The 23374-nt window shown below is 38.5% G+C and overlaps 1 protein-coding gene and 1 non-coding gene across 2 annotated transcripts; one reads left to right on the top strand and one right to left on the bottom strand.

Annotated features, from left to right (window-relative positions):
* Window positions 1-1441: 1441 nt before the first annotated feature.
* On the bottom strand, window positions 1442-14012 carry PDK4 (pyruvate dehydrogenase kinase 4). Its single transcript, XM_054564565.1, has 11 exons — window positions 13546-14012; window positions 12309-12450; window positions 11088-11159; window positions 10751-10935; window positions 10495-10581; window positions 9963-10040; window positions 7919-7995; window positions 6075-6173; window positions 5775-5885; window positions 5136-5249; window positions 1442-3783 (listed from the first exon to the last, which is right to left on the bottom strand). Exons 1-11 carry the CDS (start codon window positions 13673-13675, stop codon window positions 3640-3642), a joined length of 1239 nt encoding a protein of 412 aa, XP_054420540.1. The 5' UTR covers window positions 13676-14012; the 3' UTR covers window positions 1442-3639.
* Window positions 12565-12675, top strand: LOC129063555 (U6 spliceosomal RNA). The gene has a single exon (XR_008528349.1). It is a non-coding gene; the product is annotated as a U6 spliceosomal RNA (small nuclear RNA).
* Window positions 14013-23374: the final 9362 nt, after the last annotated feature.

Here is a 23374-nt window from a genome sequence, read left to right as displayed (position 1 = left end):
TAAAAAGTGAAAAATTCAAAAAGATATTTCTGGATAGAATGCTAATTGGGATCGCGTCCCTCTGCTCTGAGTGCTCATGGTTGGGGGCTCGGCACTTTTTATGTAAGCTCCTGTGAAATTATGAAAGTCCCTCAACTCTTTCACCAGGACAGACCAAAGTGACCTGAAGATTCCAAGTACATGTATACTGTTGGTACATGTTTAAGTGTAAGTACAATACCTGAAAATATAGTAAAAAATATGTAAAGAAATTACCAAGGTCAATTCCCAAGGAAGTTAACTAGCCCACAGTGATATCTCCCTCTTTGTCTTTGCACATGTCATTGTAGCTAAGATCAAATGCTTCTACCATTTCTAAACAAATTTGAAATTTAGAAGAAACAGTATAAAGATAGTTTTGATGACTATTCAGCCCACTTTGTTAGACTTGAAAATTAATATCTTTGGGGGGGATAGCACATTGACTGTGTCATAAAGATATTTGTGTGTATAAATGGAGGATGATGAGAAGATCTCTTATAGTTTTTATAGAAATGTGGATGCACAAATTCCCTACCTCCCAAGCAGCTTCATTCGAGTAAATTTACAACTAAATCCACTGTGTGAATACATGCTTGACTGTGTGTATGCATATGTACATGTGCTTCCTGTAGACACGGTGCCTTGAGTGTCCTTGATGAAGGGCATTAGTATAGTTTCTTTAGGGTCTAATGTCTTGGCTGATGGCATTTTTTATTCAAATATGATTTTCTGACAAGATTTTGATTTAGTTATGGCAAATTTATTCTATTAATCTTATTTTATTCTAATTTCCCCTTCTTTCCTCCTTTCCTCCTTCTCTCCGTCCTTTCCATTCTTTCTTATTTTCTCCTTCCTTTTCTTTTTCTTTGCAAAATTTTACTATTATGGAAGTGGGCAAAAAATGTTGTCTAAAGATAGAATAGGATTAGTGACTGTGAAGATAGAAAAGATAAAACATATTACACTTAATTTAGTAATTTGTATCCTATTTCTACCTTATTATTATCCAGATATTTAATCCAGAAGTTGTTTGGGAGCCTAAATTAACTGAGTGACTATTTTGGAGATCCACTGTATTTGTTACATAAATACAGTCATTAAGTGAAACTTTAAAGTAAGTTTACCAAAATATATACATTGCAAAAATTATTGTTGAATATATTTATGTAGATAAAACACACTTTGTACTATGTGTTATTGGGGAATACACAAGATATCAAAGAATGATTAGAAATTTCTGGGCTGCTATAAAATACTTATCTTTTGTTTAATAATTAAGATTTTAAGTTGATTTCAATATTCCTAAAAGGTTATACCTTTTATGTAGATAAATTAGACTTGAATGTAAAATGAGGAAACTCTTTACCTCAAATTGTTCTTAGTACTTTGCCATTAATTTGAAAAAAGAACTTTAAAAGACTATGTCTGCTATTATAATAAAAATATTTATTATCAAAATTGTCACATTTCTCTGTACATGGCCTAAAGTCAAAAATACAATTTATACATTAATAACTTAAGTGGGTCTGAACATTTTAGTATCTATTCAGTAGAATCCTAAAGCTCTTCCATAAATTTTACAAATACCAATGTAGTCTATTTCTATTTTATAGAACTCCATTTACGAAGCTGCTATTATTGAGATATCAACATTTCTTTTTCTCTAGTGTTTCATGATAGTTCACAGTGAATTAATTAATCAACTGCTTTAAATCTTTGGTAAATACAAGTATTTACATACAAAAATGTTTAAATTTCAGTAAAAAATGAAAATTCAAATAACTTATAAAATAGTTTTGTGTAATCAATAAATGCGTATGCCAGAATCCTATCATCAATGAAAGTCACTATCTAGGACTTCCGATGATAAAACCTGAAATTCACAACAAACAGCTGGAAGCTTGTATGGCCACTCCCAGAAGTACCACAACACTGGGCCATGACAATATTAAACACAAATGTAAGGTTAAACACATAGACAGTACTGATTATTTTCCAATGCAGAAAAATCTTTTTTCCATAACCCAGTTTAAATATTGATTTGACACATGAGTTTATTATCTCATTAAAGCCTATTTTCTTGCAAAAGTGAGAAAACCGTTTAAAGAAGTCATACTGTTTTGGAAAACACCAATTCATCCTCTTGCCAATAATTTGTCCATGAAAATATAGATCATTTCTTGAAATAATTTGTTGGAAATATAGCAAAATGTCCTTCCTTCCTTCCTTCCTTCCTTCCTTCCTTCCTTCCTTCCTTCCTTCCTTCCTTCCTTCCTTCCTCCCTCCCTCCCTCCCTTCCTTCCTCCCTCCCTTCCTTCTTTCCTTCTTCCTTCTCTCTTCTTTCCTTCTTTTATATTTTCACTACTTCCCTAAGGTAATGTTCTAGACTGTCCTGTCAACCTGCATATTATACCTGAACTCCCCAAAGTGCCATGTGCAGTAAAGCTTTCATTCATTAACTCTCAATCTCCATGATTCACCAATGAAAACATCCTGGCATGAAATCCTCTTACTTCCAGGCTACTTGTTAAAAATACTTCAAGAAGTATTTAAATTCTAATGTCCTTGAGTCATTTGATAATTAGGATTTTTTTTTACAGACATGTTAATGCTGGAGTGTAAAGAGTATAATTAAATATATCAAAAACACATCTTTTTAAATCTAGAAAATGGATGTCTTTGGATTATTACCACTGCAGGGTAGAGAACAGCCCTTCTTTCTGAGTTAGGTTCTGAAGGCATGACTCCTTTCCCTAACAACAGTTTTTCCAGTCTACTGTTTCATTTAGAAACAAAGCAAGATGAGAGATATTTTTTCACTTTGGCAATTCTCCTCTCCCTCCAACCATCGACATTCTGAATTCAGCACATATTTTAAAATTCACCCAAGACTAGGCACCTTGCAATAAGTGTTCACGTACTATGTGATGTGTGAACATGGAAAGCAGCATAATAAAGGTATTATCAGGAATAGCTTGTATTTTTCAGAAAAAGCTTTCCTCTAAGTTTTTACATAGGCTCAGTGCCTTGGCTGAAACTTTGAATGAAATATTTTGACTCATTCGTCATTCAAAGTGAATATTATTTTAGTCACCAGTTTTTCCTCTCTAGAGCACATAGATATATATGAAATATGCATTTACATACATTTCTAGTTATCTAGTGTAAAATAAACCCTACATTTTTGAAAGGCAGGAAAACACTGGTATAATTGACACAATGTTCCATGAATATTAATATGGCATCAACCAGCGGTCTAAAATATCAGTCCATTGAAACTGATGGCCTGTATCTTCACTTTGCTCCCTTTCCCATTCCTGCTGAAAAAAGAGATGAAAAATTGAGGCTTATATCTTCTTTTGGGTTTGATATAAACTCAAGCATTATTCTATGTTGAGAGAATAAAGAGATAGCCATCTGTTAACTCTGGTCGTCCCTAGCTCTGTGCTCTGCTGGGTCACGGAAACGAGCGTTGTTCCTCTTCCCTTCAGCGTTCTGGTGAAGGAGTTTCTGTTGCTGTTGTTTGTTTTTGAGGGAAGAAGAGTTCACATGCAAACATTCAGAAAGCAGCACTGGCAGACCCACTTTGATCCCTTCAAGAGTCCTGAGTGTCCATCTTCACACAGCCACTGTCTCCTTTGCCAGGTTCTTTGGTTCCTTGCTTGGGATACACCAGTCGTCAGCCTCAGTGATCATCTGATAATGTTTAAAGGCTGATTTGTTAAAGACGGGGAGTTTTTCAATAGACTCAGAAGACAAAGCCTGAAAAGAGAGTGAGGAAAAAAACCAAAGAAATTATTCATGGCATAATTTTTACTTGAAGTGATTATTCAAAATAAATTCAGAGGTAAGTAGTCAACCTTTCAAATATACTTTTTTAATTAATTCAGTAATAAGAGCACAAAATAAGAACACACCAAAGCTGATAGTATGTTGGGCACTGTATAAAAGAAAACTAAAAAATAAATATTACCTCTACCCTATAAGAGATAAAACAGCATATATACAATTTAAATTAGGGGATAGAATTTACGTTCAATATTCACACATGTATCTTGTTTGGACATTACTGATATGATAGAGATAAAAAGCAAAGCCATTCTTTCCGAGCTAAACCTTTGTATCTATGATAAAAGAGTCCTAATCTAGTACTATTAATGTATTAAATCTGATACTACAAATCTATAACCTATTAATCTTTCCCAATACTTTGAAAACTTAGGCTTATTTAAAAAATGAATGTTTAATTATTTCAGATGGTCAAGGACCATTTAGCAAATAACTCCCAGGCACAGAATGGGAGCCTAGAAGTTTAATGTTTAGTTGCTAACATCTGTAAATATATTTTCAGTTTGAAATACAGGGCCCAGAAGCAGTAATGCCTGCTTGAGTGTGGTTGGTAGGGTAATAATATGGGTGTAATAATTTAGAGTTTTAATTTGAACATTTCACCTAAAATGTCATATGGTGTGCTTGAGTGCGATATTATGTTACAGAATTATATGCTTATGATTTTGCATTAAAAAGGGTGTTATTTGTGCCGGACCCTGGAGTTGGCAAACGATAAGCAGAATCAGGACAGTGGCCTTAACAAATAAATCAAGGCTTTCAAAGAAATAGAAAAAAACATGTACCAAGTTTTAAAGTTTAAACAGAAAATGCTAGGTGGCAGTCAGCTTTCTTTTCCCTGGATTTCTAACATCAGCTTAAAGTATTGAATAACTTGATATCAGTTATTTTTTAGGCTAGAGCATTATTAGCATCTTTTTTTTCACAACTGAAGTAAAACAAAAGTACAGCTATTCTCACAGATGCCAGAGGAGTTGCCTCAAAAGATTCACAAGAGCATGTCCTCGCTCTGAAACTAAAGTGCTTCTTAGGCAATAATTTTGCTTCGCTTGAGGCAGGTAGCCTGGCTCCACCTCCTTGTTTGTAAGTTACCACATTAGATATTAAAGATTATTCTACACATACCAAACAGAAAATAGAATTACTTGTAGTCATTATTTGCATTAACTCGGCTTGGGGTTTTCACTGTGGACCATAGAACTCAGGGCTGTAAAAGCAGCAATCTTTTCAGAAATGTGTTTTTTTCTACTGAGTTTAAAGCATACCTTTAAGTAGATGATAGCATCTGTTCCATATCCTGATAAAGAGTAGAGATGCAGATCTCCTTGAAAGTACTTGGCATAGAGACGGGAAATTGGCAAGCCATAACCGAAACCGGCCTGGAGAGAAGATTGGTTATTGGTAAAGATGTGGTCGTGACCATTGAAATACAAAATGGAGGAAGGAGTTATTATCCTGCCTGATACTGATGCCCTAGAACCTAGATACATATCTTCTGCTTCCAATCAGAGATCTCTTGAGTTGTTTCACTATTTTTTTTCCTTATTTATTTATCTTCAGAGAGAGGAAAAGGGAGGGAGAAAGAGAGGGAGAGAAACATGGATGTGCAAGAGATACACCGATCACTTGCCTCTTCCACGCCCACAGCCAGGGACCTGGCATGCAACCTAGGCATGTGTCCCAACCGGGAATCGAACTGGTGACCTCTCTATTTGTAGGCAGGCACTCAATCCACTGAGCCCCATCAGTCAGGGCTCACTGTTTTTCGTTTGCTTTATCATTCTTTCTCATATCCCCCATGCCCAATTTAAATGGATTAACTTGCCTAAATAATTCCTTGTAATCTGAGCTCTACCTTTAGAACTATGTGGCTGGGAAGAACTTTGCCATACGATTGGTCTTACCAAAGGAGCATTCCGGGCATTGTCCATCACAGGAGTTGGTGCAGTGGAGTAGGTGTAACTAAAGAGGCGGTCGATGACCCTCAGGGGAACACCACCTCCTCTGTCTGAAATCTTAAACCAACAAACAAGTCATCAGAGCTATGCATTAAACACAATGTGCATTTGTCTCTATAAAAATGTCTTTTCTTCATTGAAGAGTCACTTAGTATACGCCTTTGATCTATTGCTCAAGGCAGAGAGGTTATTAGTGACTTTAATTCTCTTGAGAGACCCTCAAAAAGAGAAATAGAGAATGGTTACCTTAATTGTAAGGTCTTCCTTCCCCAAGACCACAGTCACCTCAATAGGTGTGAGGGGAGAGCAGTTTTCCTGGTGTTCCACGGTTGCCCTCATTGCATTCTAGAGAAAACAAAAACACAAGAAATTCAATGCCAGAAGAATGAGGGACAATAAATATCTGTTTTTATGTATAAAATAAAAGCAGCACAGAAAATTATTTGAAGTTCCTATTTCTTTTAAGTTAGTAGTTAAAACAACTCTGTAAATAGGCATTTATGACTATGTCATATAAGGTGTATAATGAAAAATATTCATTTAGCATGAAAATAGCTCCCAGCAGTAATGTCTAATAGAAAAACAATTCTGCTAGCCGTCAAGGTCTTATCTGTAAGCTTAATTTAAACATACAAATGGTTTTTTATAGTCCATTTCCTAGCTCTCTGTTTTCCGTACTTCCATTACATTTTACATCCAAACACCAAAGACTATACATAACAAATGAACAGTGAATCATCAAACCAATTTATTGGTTTTTAAAATAGTTGCTGGGAAAAAGTTGTTACCATTTAAAAGGACAGTAAATAATTCTAAATTAACTTTCAAATTGCATGGGATTATAATCTTAAATTTTACCAATGATGTCAATATAAATCTATGAGTTGGACCATTCAATTTAAAAGTAAATCAAATTAACAAAAAAAGTATCTTTTGCCCTTTCACAGGGAAGAAACTCAAGTTTTCAGACAACTGGATGAATCTTATACAGATACAGTTTCAGTTTATTTCACTCATTTTCCTCTCTAACCTTCTAGCAAATGCTCTGCTTTCTTTTTTCTATTTGATATTAAGTTCTAAACATTAGCTAAAGTGACGTAAAATAGATCAGATGTTTGTTGTATAACCAATAACTCATTGTACTAACATTAGAATAAGTTAGGAAACAGTTACTTCTGAGAGGTGTTATATCAGATTTAGAAGTAAATTTCATGTCTTTAGGCTCTCTCCTCCCTAGTCCAGGTGGCTCTCGGAAGCACCACAAGGCTCCAGGGGTTTTTCTGTCTTTTGGTATAAGAAGAGTTGTAGTTGGTCTTAGAACCTATGACAGGATCTGATTTGAGCGCCTGGCTACCCAGACCTGTAACACCTGCGTCCTCTGAGCCTGTGAGAAATGCATATTCTCAGCCCTAGAGAACCAAAATCTCTGCCTAGGGCAGAGCCAAGGACCTGTGTTTTCTCAAGCCCTCCGGGTGACTCTAGGGCACAGGGAAGTTTGAGAAGCACTCCCTCCAGTTTTGCCACGGAGAGGGGGCTGTGGACCAGCAGCAACACCTGTCAGCTTATTTGAAATTCAGTATCTCAGGCCTCACCCCAGATCCACTGAATCGCTATTCGCATTTTAACAAAACCGCCAGATGACTCCTATGCACATTAAAGTAGATCCCTGGAGGAATGGACTGTCCTCTGAGTACATTCTAGACCCAGGTTGAGACCCTGCCACTTACAGTAAGTCCGGACCTGAACCTCTGGATTTGGAATTGGACAGCCTGCGGGGGTGGAAGAACGAGGCCTCATTCCCTGAAGCATTCACCCCATGAACTGTCTTAATGAATAAACGAATGAATAGTGCCTTGTTGGACACCTGAACAAATAATGGCAATAGGGAGCTCTGAGAACCATGAATCATATTGTGCATTCTCAGATACACATTGATGCTACAATGAACTCTATGTACCCTTTCAAACATTAACTCTATCCTCCTTTTAGGTGCACAGAAGCTCACTTGTGAGAGGATAGTGAGGCTCCTGTTTAGTCAGAAATGATAAAGGAACTTACAAAAGAACTGCAGTGATTGTAAAGTGTCATACCTTAAATAGTTCAAAGAGCATATGGTGAAGATGAGAAGGAACGTACACAATGTGAATCGGTTGTTCTGGTGACTTTCCTAGAAAGAAATTTAAACTCATTAGAATTGATATACAAATACTTCATTAAAATTAACATTCATATCTGTATGACTAATATTTTAGATTTAAACAGTATTAGAATACTCCCTGTCCTCCTCACTCCAAAGTTCTACCCTAGAACATTCCCTCTTAAACAGAAAACACAACTGGCTTATTTTCAAAATGCTTTTACAGTTGCTACCTAGAGTTCTATGATTAATTTTTGCATTTCTTTACAAATGTATAAAGCAGATACAGTGTGCGACAAGGGCGCTATAAATTAGATTACACGGATTATTTATTTCTGTTTTCAAAACTTTCGTACTGGACAATCTCAAATTAAATTACATGCATTGTAAGAAGGAAAGTGAATGTGCCTATGGTATAACATCAAAAATAAAGCTAGCTATAATTTTCATATCTTAATATTGAAGTAACACATAAAAACTACACAGTAATACATAGGAAAATAACACATCTGATTATTCTTGATTTTTATCAATCAAACATCAAATCTTATAGACTAAATATGCTCAAATTTCATCAAAAGGCTAAAGAAAACACAGAAACAAAACCTCATAATACTGTTGGAAAAGAAAAATAAAAGAATTATTCTTTGGTGTGCCAGGCCTTGGCAGAGTTTGAATCAGAAAACACAAGGTCTGGCTCAGTTCCCTCTTTATTTTATCAAACAGTTCAAGCAGTTTATCTAAAGTTATGCAACAATGTTGTTAATGTTTAGAGATATTTTTCAATCTTTATTTGTACTTTTTTTTTTAATTGAGCAATCAATTACATTTACATATCCCCGACCCGTAAGTTAGGCTCCTCATAATTTGAGCAACTTAATTTTCACTCTCACCACCGACAAACATTGTTCATGTATAACTATTGCTTGGAATAGATGTTCACTTTGAATTGAAAGGAGAATGCTATTCCCATTTAAGTATGCTGCCATGCTTGGAGAAGCAACTATGGAATAAGATAAAAATAGTGCCTTGCATTCATCATGTAATCACTTTAGTAATGTGGGAAGTCTATCTTTTCAGGTACCCTTTAGCTGAAGCTACTAAATAAAGTATGCTCTGTTTAACATGAGAGCTACTATCTTAAACATTTAAGTGTATAATATAGTGCTGTTGAGCACAATGTTGTAGAGCACAATGTTATACCCATTGAATACCCCCCCACTTCTCCTTCCTCCCAGCTTCTAGCAAACCACCATTCTGCTCTCTGCTTCTTTAAGTTTGACTTATTTTAAATACCTTATGTAAGTGAAGATCATGCAGTATTTATCCTCCTGTGAGGGGCTTATTTCTTGAAGTGCAACTTAAAGTACTTTTGTTTCCAGAACTTATGAGTACCTCTTTAGTTCCTCCTATTTCTGGCTCCTCTCCCCCTTATTCTTTTCCTTTTCTTTTTTTTAATTTATTTTAGAGAGAGGGGAGGGGAGGAAGAAAGAGAGGGAGAGAAACATTGAGGGAGAGAAACATTGATGCATGGATGTGTGAAAGATACAATGATCAGTTGCCTCTCACATGCCCCCATCTGGGGTTCTGGCCTGCAACCCAAGCATGTGCCCTTGTTGGAATTGAACCAGCAACCTTTTGGTTTGAAGGCCGGCACTCAATCCACTGAGCCACACCAGCCACTGCTTCCACTTGTTCCGCACTAAGCAATCTTTCTTTGATCTAAGATACTGACACTAAGTTGTTACTCTATATCCTAAACTCCTAGTTTAAACTATTCTTCGTTATGAATCATCACTAGCAACTGAATATGCTCAGTTGGAACTTTCCAGTTGAGATAAAGAGAAACTTGGCTTCAAAATAAAAAAGTGTACAAACTCTAGGCATATTCAGAAGGGGAAATTGGAACACAGAAGTTGCTCTGTATTTAAACTATTAACCATGGTGGAGGACACTGGATTTTCCATAGATTCAAATATATTTTATTCATAGCTTACCATTCACTTGTGTGAGCTTTAATTCCGGAGATGTTAAGTAATACTGGTCACAAAGCATCTTGGAACACTCAAAGGCATCTGGAATAAAAGGGTTTTTTTTTCATAATTATGAAATGAATTTGTGCCAAGTAATATTTTCAAGTGATGTTCAGTACATACACTACCCTTAAGCTAAAATATGCATTAGAGTACAAGTTTATGTATACCAAAAATACCTTTTTAATATTTTATTGAAGGAATTATGACATTATTATTAAATTATTAAAGTTACAACAATAGCAATGAGAATAGGCACACCTCAGAGATCAAACATAATATATAAGAATATGACACATTAACCTGATGTTTTTATAATATTAATAAATGCGTGTTTAAGCTCCTGATCTTCAAAAGCAAAGGAACTTTTGACAGTATTTATAAAAATATCAAGGGAGAACTTGGAATATAAATTCATTTACAGAGTCATCTCAACTGTATGTAAATCATATAGCGTACATTTTCAATAAGGGAAATGAAGAAATCTAGAAATTACCTTGGATCACTGCTACTACATCACAGTTTGGATCAATGCTTCCAATGTGGCTTGGGTTTCTTGTCTCTGAGTCACTAAATAAAAGAACTGTGGAAAAATAAATATGAACATGTTATATAATATTATATAAAAATCAGGATAATAATGATTAGAACTACCACTGACAAAAAAAAAGTGTGATCCACCAGTCTAGATAGAGTATGGCTTATAGTCTACACCCATCTCTGTATATCCTGATTATGATAAATTAACTTACTGTGCTGGTTCATTAGCATCCGGGTAGAAATACGGTTCATGTAAAATCGATCCAAGAAATATTGAAGATTTTGATTGGTGACTGGGTCAACTGTACAGCCATCTTTATATTCTATGACTCCTTGTGCCATTGTAGGAACTACATTATGGTTTCTATTTCGAACTTTGATGAGAGTATCTACAAAACTAAGCCAAAACACGTTTACATTTAGTGAAGGTTCAAGTAAGGTTCATTCACTCCTATTTCTTAGATTATAAGTGTACATATCATTTATTATAGGACTTATGTCTGGAAATAGTCAAAATTTTAAATACTTAATCTAATGCATAGAACTTACTCTGATAATGTTTTCTGGTCTTCTGGGTTTCTCTCATGGAATTCCACCAAATCCATCAGGCTCTGGATATACCTGTTCAAGTTTTAAAACTGAACAGTCAGATTCAAACAGATGAAAATAGAGTGTCTTTTCCAAATGGTTCGAAAAATATTATGTTTACAATTAAACTCCAAAAATTTGGAAAACAATATCTCAAAAGAAAAGGTATAACCTTATTCCTTAAGTTTCTAAGTTAAAGTTTATATTTGTTTAACTATTCTAGGTCAGTATTCAATTTTCTGTTTTGTTTGGCAAATGTATTTTTTAATGGCAAAAGCATTTAAAAACATCTTAAGAAAGCTTTCATACTTTTCCCACTCCATTCATTGGTGAATAGAAGTACATACTATGGATTGAATATGTATTTAAGATTGTAATGGTTTAATGGGTATATAATACATACATTTCTTGAATCAATGAACAAAAAGCTGTGCAGTCAGTGGATTAAGGTGAGGCTCTGGTGCATATCTGCCTCAGGGCATCTCCTGGCTCTAGTCTCTGAAAATCTGCCCCTTTGGTTATCTATGCTCTCTAAGCCTCAGTGTCCTTATTTATAAAATGAGATGATTTTAACTGCACTGAATACTAGCCATGTGCTCCATATTCTAAATGCTTTTTAATGGATTACCTCATTTAATTACATTCAAATATCCCTTTGAGGCAAATGCTTTATCCTCCTCAGTAATAGATGGGGGAATTGAGTAATAGAGATTTTAAGACACTTTCCAAGAATTCCACAGCTAGGAAGAGGCAGAAGCAGGATGTGAACCCAGAACCTGCTCTGTTAATTGGTTTGTAAATAAAAAAGATGAGGCCCTCTCTCAAAAGTAGTCATTCATATCTACATTGAGGATAAGACTGCTTTTATAACATCAAGCTCTGTCTTTTATTATTTAAAATACAAAACAAATTGTAACTGTCAATTAGTTTTCATATTTACCCTAGAAATAAAAATTTTATTGTGAAAGAACCTACTTTTTCAGGATAAAGTGTCTGTTTCTAGTTTTACAACTGCCCTTATGATAACTCACTTTAAATTAATAAAAAATTCTTTACATGATTCAAAAGTATCTACCATTCAGAAGACTGGTTTTCCAACTATGATATTAATAGATTGTAAGAATTCATACTCAGATAACGGTCTTAAAACTAGAGACTGTTTCAGAGTGGTTTACTACTTACCAGCTTTTAACTAACTGCACTGAAGAGGTATTTATTAATCGATCAGGGAGGATATCAATTTCCTTCAGGATATTGGCAAGCCTCACAGGTAATTCTTGTCTTAAAAATGCAAAGGAAGTTCTTTCACATGCGTTTTCTGAACCTGTAATAAATAACACTTATTTAGCGTTTGGAAACAAGTATGTCTAAATGATATATTTGAGTAGCATTAACTATCCAATATTAAATGCTCACATGTATTATAAAATTACTTTCAGTGCTCGCTTGCTTCAGCAGCACATATACTAGAATTGGAGCAATACAGAGAGGAATAGCATGGCTCCTGAGCGAGGATGACACGCAAATTCATGAAGCATCCCATATGAGAGAGAGAGAGAGAGAGAGAGAGAGAGATTTTTCACCCTTAGTCGGTTTACTGTTCATAGATAATTCAGAAGTATCTTCTTGTCTTTTTCTTTTCTTAAAGTTACCAACATGAGAATTAGTGTTGTGTTGTGTTTTGTTTTTTTTCGTTTAAGAGGGTTCACTTCCACGAAGTGACTACCCTACAGCTCTTAATATTCATGGGCGATTGGAGGGTTCAGTCAACACCACTATGACAAGCTGTAGTTATGAAATTGGAGTGGAGATAAGGGGGTGGCGTGGAAGTCATGATGTTTACCGGTTACTAATAAATAAATGATATCACTTTTAAATCTTTGAAATTTTCCTTGTAAGGTTGCTGTGGCAAGTCTATAAATATTTTCAGCAATAATGCAAATATTTTAAAACTTTAATGGTAGAGAAGCAAAGAAATTTGTTAGGAACGCAGACATGGTACTCTGTGGGCGGTGTCCAAGGGATAAAAATCTCAATTAATTTTAGGCTACTTTATAATGTTAGGAATCTTTTCCAAGAAATACTGTGCGACGAAGGGATCAAGTTTCTCATTCATTGTTAAATGCTGACGGAAAGCGAAAAGTATTTTGACGGAAGTTTTGGACAGAAAGATGAGCTCAAACCATCCAGCATCAGCGAAAGTGTAAGTGACCTCTACCTGTAGACAAAAAACTGTCAGAAAGAAGGCGGATGTAAAAAAAGGCAAAGTGTGCAGGCGGTCGAGGTTCCAGGCTTCAGCAGAAAGCCCGACCCCAATTCTTTTTAAACAATGAGGCCGGCCCTCCCTGCGCCGGGACTTAAAGTTAAGGCAGCTCGCCAACCCCAACGCCCCCGCCCCAGACCCCTTGTCCTCGCTCACCAAAGTCCAGCAGCTGCTTCATGGACAGCGGGGATGGGCTGTAGCGCGAGAAATGCTCGACCTCGCGGGGCACCGGGCTAGCGCCGCTCAGAGAGCGGGCGCTGCGCATCACGAAGCGGGCCGCCTTCATCTTGATGCCCACCGGGCCTGGCAGGGGCTGGGCTGGGGCTGGCTTCCGGGGGAAGGCTGCAAGGAGCAGAGCCTGGGACCGAGGAGGGGGCGGGTCGCGTCCGGGTGGGCAGCGCAGGTGTGCTGGCCGGCTGGTGCACCTCGGTCTGGGCTGAGGGTCCGGGGTGTTTCAGAGCAGAGGAGTCCGGCAGCGAGTCAGAAGGAGCAGTGAGTCAGAGGAGCAGGAAGGGTCCTGAGACTCCAGCTCGTCTTGCCACCACCGGCCGTCGCCTGCAGTTTTATTTGTTTCCCCCGCGCGCTCCCCCCAACTCCAACGGGGAGGAGTCACTGGGACTCGGAGACGCGTCCAGAGGCTGGAACCAGGCCAATCCACTCAAAGAACTTTGGGCCCCGCTGGCCAGTGGCAGTCACTGCAGAGTGGCCTGACTCCCTTGCCCGAAGCTGTGAGGGTTAAGGGGGTAGGAGAAAGCCGAAGTGGGCATCTGGAAGTAGGTGGGCTCTAGATCAGCCACCTGGGACAGGGCCTGGATCCCGTGGGCAGGCGTCCAGCCCAGTCTCGTCCTTGTTGACAAGTGCAAGGCTGTCTCAATGTCACGCGTTCCTGGCCAGAAACTATTTCCAAGAATCTGGGCTCCGGGAGCTCATTGGTCCTTGCTCACAGCGGGCTTTTACAGTAGCCAGTCAGCTGTGTTCAAAAGTATGGACTTCTCTGCCATTGGACAGCGAAAGGAATAAGCAGCCTGAAGAGTTCTTCCAGCAAGAAAACAGCACGCATCAGAAACTGGAAGTACCTTTTTTGCTGAGGTTTGAGGAGCTGCCCAAAATACATCAACTTTTTCTTGTGGCAATAAAAGGCCATCGATTTGCTTCTCTCTATTAGGTTTAATACTGTTAATTAAAAACAAAATTAAAAAAGGATCAGTTTGTCAGTTTGACCCACCTTCTTTTTCTTCCAAGTATTTGCTGGCTCTGTTCTCCTGCATAAAACGTCCTTAATCCAAATCTTGGCCTAAGACATTGTTTTCTAGCCCTGTGCCCAGCACAAACTAGGTGCTGCAAGAGAGCTTTCCTGATTCCTTCTCCCCCTGCCCCTCCAAATATGACCTTTGTCACTTATGGCATTATATTGTAGCTACTTATGTTCTTATATTGTCCCTCCCTGGACCCCTTGCCTTGAAAGACACCAGGACTGGGACTATGTGGGGTGCATCTTCATGATTTCTACCCTGTTTTGTTTTGTTTTTTTACTAAAGCTGGAAAAACACAGAGGAAGTTCAAATTGCACTTCCCTTTGAAAATGGATCTTGATACTATTGAGATTTATGTTTGTATTTTGAGTCCTTTTTTACATATTTGCATAGCTTGATAAAGAAAAAAAAGAAAAGAAAGAGAAAAGAAAATAAGACTAAATAAAACTCTCTCTGATGGAGCTAGTAAATTTAAGGTAAAAATCCCTTCTTTTTCCTGCATTACATCCTAAGAACAGAAATAATAAAAAAGTGTGCATTTGCTTTTTTTCCCCCCATGTGTTTGGGATCTGGAATAGGCAAACATATATATTAAAAAGAATTATACCTTTTAATCTGCAGAGGAAAGGCAATGGAAACGATACATTACAGGCAGTTCTAATTTAGGAAAATCCCACTGGGCACTTGGCCTGACTTACCCAGCACTACTGCCCTGTGTTGTGTGATGATTAAAGGTCAGGTGAAGTCTTATGATGGTAACAGAGATGGCTAAATGTGAACTGAGGTCACCAAACTCTTGTCTCCATGTCATCCCATCCAATAATATTTATCAGGTTACTCTCACAGTGAACTACATTCTTTAATGTCATTTCCCTATGATGGGAACTGGTGTTATAATTGGCACCATTTATGGTAGCTGGACTGGAATGGCCAGGTCATGTTGTTTACCCAGTTGGCTAAGACACTATGCATTACATGTAGGTCGTGCTTTCCGAAAGTTTAAGTTACACCACTTTGTTTTTATGAAAAACCTGTACCTGCTTTCTGTAACTGAAAGAAATCCAAAAAGGATTTTCCCTTTTGTAAGAAAAGAGGAAATGTGAAAATAGCATTCAGCTTTTGTTTCCCAGCAAGCTCTACAGAGGCAGCATGTATCTGGAACAACTTGAAGGTATCACCACGCTCCTTCCCCACAAACTACACTCAGTATCACAACCTCAAGCCCTCCTGGCTTTGAACTGTGTCTGTGAGCAGCTGTGCTTCATCTCAATTTATTTTGTGCATCTGTTTGCAAGATGTATCCTAAGGTATTAGAAAAGCCTAAGAGAGCTTATAAGGGTGTTACACTTAGCATTAAACTGTATGTAATTAAGTGGATGTGGTATGATTTGGTAGGTTATTTTGGGATATGGGAACACTCAAAGGTTTTTCCATATAAATTAATGGTAATTGCTTCTTTGTGTAATGCCACTTCAGCTTACAAAATGTATCATAGAAATGCTCTACTTTTGGAGAGTAGGGGAAACCTGTACCATGAGTAGTGAGTGACCAATAAAGAGAGTAACATATTTTCAGGATGACCACAGACCTTAGAAGTGATCTAGTTGCTACAGAAATAAAGCAAAGTGAGTTTTTGGGGACAATGGGTATGGACAAATCTGTACATTCATTTGAGTAAAAGTAAACCATGAGAGGACTATCAAATAATTTGGTGCTAATGATCAGAGGGGAGTACTAAAGTTCCCCCTTGTACACAGTGCTGAGCACAGCATCCCTGCTCGAAGCACTAAGTTCCCGAAATTTTCAGAGCCATGCTTACCTACTGTTAAATGAATTCTATCTAGCTTGCCTGGCAAAACCTAATAACATAAGGCCACTGGGAGAGTTTTAAGAATACAAGTCACACTTTTGCCAGGGGGCTGTTCAATTAGATAAAATGCATCAAGACCATTAAGGAGATGCCTGTTTAACTTTCCCACCTGTAGGAACATAGTCCAAGGGAAGCAATTTAGAATTACGTTAAGAGAAACTTCAGAAGCCATAGTGGAAAGATAAACAGATTTGACTATAAAATATTGAAAGTTTAAAAATGATACACAACCTTGGAGAAAATATTTATAAAATGTGTATGTAATAGACAATGATTATTTAAGAAATGCCTGTTTCAGCAGGGTACAAAATAGTCATGATCCATTCCCTCATGGAGTTACACAGACTTGTGGGAGAAAGACATTACAAAAGCAATGGATGATAAGCATACACATTAAATTGAGACAGGGGTTGTGAAGAAAAAGCACAGGAAGACTATAATGGGCTAGAACCACGTTCTATTCAGTGGGCAAGGATGGCCTCTCTGAGAAAGTGACAATTCCGGGAGATGGTGCATCCTTCTATTGGGGAACGAGAAGGGGATATTGGTGAAAACATACTGATGGAGAGATAGGGAAAAGCCAGGCCTAAATCATTGTTTGGTCTCTAACGTTTCTTAAAATTGTAGTTCTAGAGGATGCTCAGTGCCCGGAGATGGACTAGATGCCTTGGTTGGTGCAAAAACATCTCTCAAGTGTCACAGGTTAATAGTAGTGGTGATAGAAAACAATGGCCAACTTTTTTTTTTTTTTTTAAATTTATGAGACTTTCATTGAATTCTCAGGGCAAAAACCTCACAATTAAATGCATTAAAAAACAGTTCATAAAAGAAACTTAATCAATGTGTCATGTTAATGGTGATAATAATAGTACTGGATGGTGGTGATGTTAGGAACTCAGGGGTGTTGGGAGGAAGAGCTTTGTTGGGAATCAGGGAACACTTCCTCTGAGAACTGGCTTTTGCGATGATTTTAGAAGGACGAGGAAGATTTGGCAAATTATTGGTAGACAGTGGAGAAGGATGCATTTATGCCTGAGCAAAAGCAAAGATGTGGGAGGCAGGGAATATAGTGGAGAAAGGATAACTAGTTTAGTCTGGCTGCTATCTAGCGTACCCATAGGGAGGAGAGATTGGGAGATTAGGGTTATATCATGAAAGCCTTAAATGCTAGTACAAGGACTTCAAGATTCCTGAAATAGGCAACATGAAACTGATGAAGCTTATTAAGCAAGGAGCACATTGCTCCCTGCTCAAATTTGTTAGCAGTTAAATAATTTAATGCAATTGAATTTGATTGTACACCCATTGGGTACCAGGCATTCTGATAGGTGCTGGGGACAGAGATGAAAAATGCATACAGACATGGAAATGATCTAAAGAAAAACAGTGTGATGTATATAAAGTATGTGTTAGTGGGGAGGGGAGGTCAAACAGTCAGGGAAGTTTTCCTTGGAGGAGGTGACATGTCATCTGAGTTATAAAGGCTGAATAGAGAGTTCAAAAGCATACAAAGAGGAAAAGTGTTGGGGCAATGGGGAGAGAGAATGAAAAGAGCCACTTCGTAAAATCTCTAGACTTTGTCAGATCTGAGAAGGAAAAACTTTAAAAACAAAAGGTCTCTGATGTTTGACGTTCAAAGTCTGCACTACTGGGAAGAGGTGATTTCATTATAGAAGGAGGAAAGTCTAAGGATCAGGAGGGCAAACAGGTTGACTGAGAAGGGGGAACGCAAATGGTGAGTTTGTTGGGGGGTACTTTGGGTTAATGAGGAACCACTGGGGAAAGACTCATGGCTGTCATTACTGGTGAAGGGGAGACGAGAACGCCAAGGTTATTAAGCCTTTCACAACCATCCCTCAGCCAAACCAGCTGGGAGCTCTGGAGCAAACATTCCCCATTAGTCCTACATTTGTTGGAGATAGAGGTCATTTCTACGGTACTTGAATGTATGCATAACTGGGATTTACATACCTAGCAATTAGCATTTGAAATGATCCCACCTTAGCTTTCATGGTGGCAAAGACCAAATATAAACCTCTGAAAGTGCCCCCGACTAAGACAGCAAATGCAGAAACAATATGGCATCCCAGTAGGAATTATGGCAGTCTCAAGAGTGGTGGTTCCATCATACCTCCACTGCATTCATCTGTGGGAACTTGGTTGTTCTTTGAGAATGACGGTAAATGGATGGAGTAGTAGCCCTGATGGTAACTGCTGTGTTAGACATATATTTGCTACAGCAGATTGACGTGGCCCTGAAGACCTGTTACACAGCCATAGACTAGGTGAAGGTATGCTTTCATTTCTACCAAACAAAGACAGAAAGAAAACCTAAGCCCCCTCGCACTTCAAGCTCAGCATCTGCCCACCAGAGACTCTAGACTGACATCCTCTGTCTTAGAAGGTTGTCCTCTATGTTCTGTTAATTCTAAAAAGCATGTCACAGATCAACATGTTGGTACTGTGGTAACATTATAATTTAATAAAGAAAGAAAGAGAAAGGATGGAGGAAAGGAAAAGAAAGAAAAAGGAAGGAAAGGGAAGGGAAAGAAAAGAGAAAGAACAGAACTGTATATGTGAATATGCGTTGACATATGCATGTAAACAGTCTGGGAAGAAACTACCAAACTCTCAGTCATGGTTTTGGAGATGTGTGTAGAAGAAGAAACTCTCACTTCTTACTTCATACCTACATATGATATTCTCCATGGTGCATGTGTCAGTGCTTTATACACTAAAGCCAGGAATAGTTCTTGATCAATGAAAGTGTATAAAATACACGGCTCTGCAAAACATTTACTTCCCCTTATGTTTTGCTTCTCCCATGTAATTACGGGATGAGGTGACAGCGGTTGAGGCAGCCAGGAACCAGACCAGAGCTATGGCTAACTGTGCTACTGCCAGCCTGGTGGTCCTGTATGACTGTGTTTTGCCTGAGTGCAAAGGTTTAGGAGGGTAAGGTGGAGAGAGTGTTTCTAGAAATAAAAGCCATGCAATCAATGAGTGATGCTAGTCCAGCTACTGTCATTAAATTGAAAGGTAGATTTGGGGTGCTGGAAAGCAGTACAATCCTAGGCAATTTCAAAAGTCAAGTGGATGAATTATTTAACTTTCTGTCCATATAGTTCTTTAAATTCTTTAATCGCAGTGACCTTGACACCTACTGCATTTCTGTTACCCATTTCCTTGGCCTCTTCACATGCTTGATTATCACTCAGGGCCACCTTGCCTCTGAAAACATGAAAGAAAGGCCAGTGATTCCCTTCTCCTTGAGCCCAACACACTATCCCCTTTTTTCCATCTGGTGTATTCCCTCACTCTCTCTAATGCTGTTGTGACATTCACAAAAATCTTCTATTTTAGCCATCCCCTTTGCTAGTGATATGTCGTTCATCTGTTTTCCATTGCTTCCCTACCCACCCTAGATCCCCTGTCTCATTACTTCTTTCATTCTCACCTTTATCTGCTTCTTGTTCTTCTGCTGCTTCTGTTTTACTAATAAATGAACAGGCACCTTTATTTTCCCTGTGAGATTTCCTCCTCCTGTTTACCACATCAGAGCACTGCAGGAGATCACAAGCATCCAGGCTTTTCCCTAAGCCTTGTGTTCTTGGTAGGATCCCCCTCGCCCAGGCCATCGTAACACACTTGGGGCAGCAGTGCACAGGGCCATTTGGTTTCACATAGGTCAGCTAAATGGCTCACTGGACTCTACATTGTACCACCAGCACTCACAGTCTGCCCGGACCTCTCCTACTGTGCCTTTCAAGCTCCGATTTAACTCAGGTACCACCTGACATTGATTCCCCTCAGTTCATCTGTCCTTGGCTAGTTTCTCCTCCAGCTTGTTTCATGGATTCCCTCGGTTGGACTTAGTCTCTTAGCCTCTTTGCTCTTCTTCCAAACACTTCCATTTTGCCTTCTGGAAGTCAACATTTGTCTTCAAACTTCTTGCACCCCCAATTTCTTCCTTGGATATCCCCTTTATCTTCTTGTCACAACGTGAGGATACCATGCCTCATGCAAACTCTTAAGTGTAGATGGCTTTTTTTCTCAACTCAAAGAATTTCATGGGATGAACGTGACAGGGGTGTCCTCCACTTTTCACACCTTATTTGGGACTGTTCTGCATTCAAAACCTCACTCTTTCATTCTCCTTTAAAATGACAGGACCTCTGAAGACAGGCATGACGCAATTCCATCAACTGCCTTTTTATCACTGCCCTTTACAGAGTACCTGGCTATTTCCTTGCTACTATGATTCCCGTCATCATTCTTACTGATTTGAACAATATTATGAATTACATTTCCACTTTCACCCATCAGTTTACCAATCTCTCCACCTTATCAATATCTATCTGCAGCCCACCTTAGCTACCCGTCCCCATGACCATACCCTAGAACTTGTCTCCAAAAATAATGTCAGCATATCCAAAACATCAAACATAAGCATCCCACTTCCTGTGTAACGCTTCCCCCCATTCCTAAAGTATTTGACTCAACTCTCATCTCAAGTACAATACCTCAAACTCATTGGGACTCTGGTTTGTCTTCCATCAGCCCTCTGATGTTTTCTTTTCTCCTTTTATCCAGTGTGGACTTCATGGCCCAACACCAGGATTATACTTGGGAAAACTCTTCCCATATACTCTCTCTCCATTTTACTTGCCTGGTGAACCAAACCTAGTTGAGCCATTCAAAGTACATAGAGTGTGTACAAAATTCAGTCCATACATGCCAAATGTGCAAGTATTGACATTTTCTTTTCCTTTCCTATACATTCACTTAAAGTCTATTCTAAGTTTCTTTGGTTAGTGTGAGATTTTACCATTCTTTCCCCCAGGGCTTCATCCATGTTCCCAGGAGGTTATAGAGGCCCAAAGTGTCAGGGCAGGTAGACATCCAGTGCTTGGTGTCTGTCTAGCCAGGCTAGCATCCATTGAGATGTTTCTCATTGAGTGTGGTCCTAGATTGTTTGTTAATACAATTCACTGCTCTAGCATCCCTTATTCCCATCCAAAACACATGTTTGGGCTTGATTCTCTCTCTCTTTATGTGGCCACTGTCTGCCCTTGGAGACATGGACAGCATTTCATTCTGCTGTTCCTGAAACATACTGGACCATAATCTCATATCCGTTCTCTTCAGTGCCGCTGTGTTGTAATTCTACCACACTGGGCTGCAGGAAACTCAAGAAGGCTGATCCTGGCCTGTCCACCCAATCCTCCATGCAACAACTTCTACTCTTGCTGTGTTCCTAGGATGTTGGTGCAGAAAATGAGTTTCAAAGGCCTAGGCCTTGAAGGGATTTGAAGCATAATAAATATGTAATAAATGACGTCAAGGTTGCTACTATTACCTCTCAAACTAGAAGAGGTTCTCTAGTTTGGGGGTATGGGAGAGAATAAGAGTTGATGGAAAATTGATAACAGCTCAAATGAATCCTAAGAGAGGGTTAGTGTATGGATCATAGAAACTATACATAGGTTTCATGGATCTGAGAAAAAAGGAAACCTAAATCGCAATTCCTCCGATTTCCCAAACTTGTACAAATATTTTGGCTTCTTCTGTGAGTCATAATCCAGGTGCCCAACTGAGGCAGGGGTCATGGGTTTATAAGAAATATTTGCATAAAATATATTTGGGTAACACTTTGAGTATTACATGCACAAACATATGTATAACATATGTATAAAGAAAACACTCAGAATGTCCATAGTGGTGATTTCTGGGTGGTAGTGATTATCATTATTTACATTTGCTTTTTGTGTGTGTTTTTCCAAATGTTAAATGATACTTCTTAATTATAAGGAAAATAAATGTTATTTCAGAGTTGAAATGAAAATAGATGTAGCAAAAGAACAGGCAGAAGAATTTGGCAGATATCTGTTCAAAATAGGCTTTTGACTGAATTGGAAGGCAGAACCAGGACAGAACAGGGAATTGGGTCAGCCGCTCTCCTGCCTTCTATTTCTAACCCCCCTGGGCATACCATGAAGCCTCGAGACTCCAAACCTGAGGAGCCCACAGTCAGGTTTTTCTCTCCCTTATCATTCCTGCCTTTGTGTTCTGCAGACTGACATTGAGCTACTGACAGCTGAAACTTCGCCTCCAGTTCTGTGGCTTGTACCTTTTCTCTGATTGCTGATTATTGCCTCCATTTTCTGAGATTATCACCAACCAGGACATTTCTTCTCCCCCTGCCTGCACCACACACACACACACACACACACACACACACACACTACAAATAGAAATCTCTTTGAAAACGCCAAGTTTTGCTAAAGTTCAGCCTTGGTTACCTTTGCTGGTGTTCAGGTAATAAACACAATCAGGCACCAAGTCATCTGGTAGGCAGTTTTTAGAGGTCACTTCTTTTGTGATTTCTTTGCTTAATTCAGTGCAGGGAGTAGTCAAAACTGTATCACCATCCCACTGAACACCCACTTAAAAATGGGAAAATACAGTCTGTTATACAAACATTACTTAGTATCCGGTGAATTCAATCGATGTATGTGTACTGGCTTATCAGTATGTGCAAATTCATGGCATGGCTATATGCTTAGCAATAAAAGAACAGATACCCAGATGTCACGCTAAAATTTTCTGTTTGTTTGAAAATATTACTTTCAGCAAGTACATGTGCAAACGGTTAGTTCCTCTTTAAGTGTGGCTGGCACCACCAACAATAGACAATAACATCCTGTTCTGTTAAGTCTGGTTTGGCCATGTGATTCTTCTCAACATAGCACTCTGGAGGTCAGTGAGTCAGTGAATCAGCTTTGGGAGATGCAACCTCTTGTTTTTCTTGGGCTGAGTGTCCAAGTAGCCTCCACATTCTGGCCTGCAGAGGCCCCCCTAC

The sequence above is a fragment of the Pteronotus mesoamericanus genome, unplaced genomic scaffold, assembly GCF_021234165.1.
Source record: "Pteronotus mesoamericanus isolate MK-2021 breed Mesoamerican mustached bat unplaced genomic scaffold, CSHL_Meso_final scaffold_85, whole genome shotgun sequence".
Lineage (NCBI taxonomy): Eukaryota > Metazoa > Chordata > Mammalia > Chiroptera > Mormoopidae > Pteronotus > Pteronotus mesoamericanus.
This window is presented reverse-complemented; position numbering and strand designations above follow the sequence as displayed.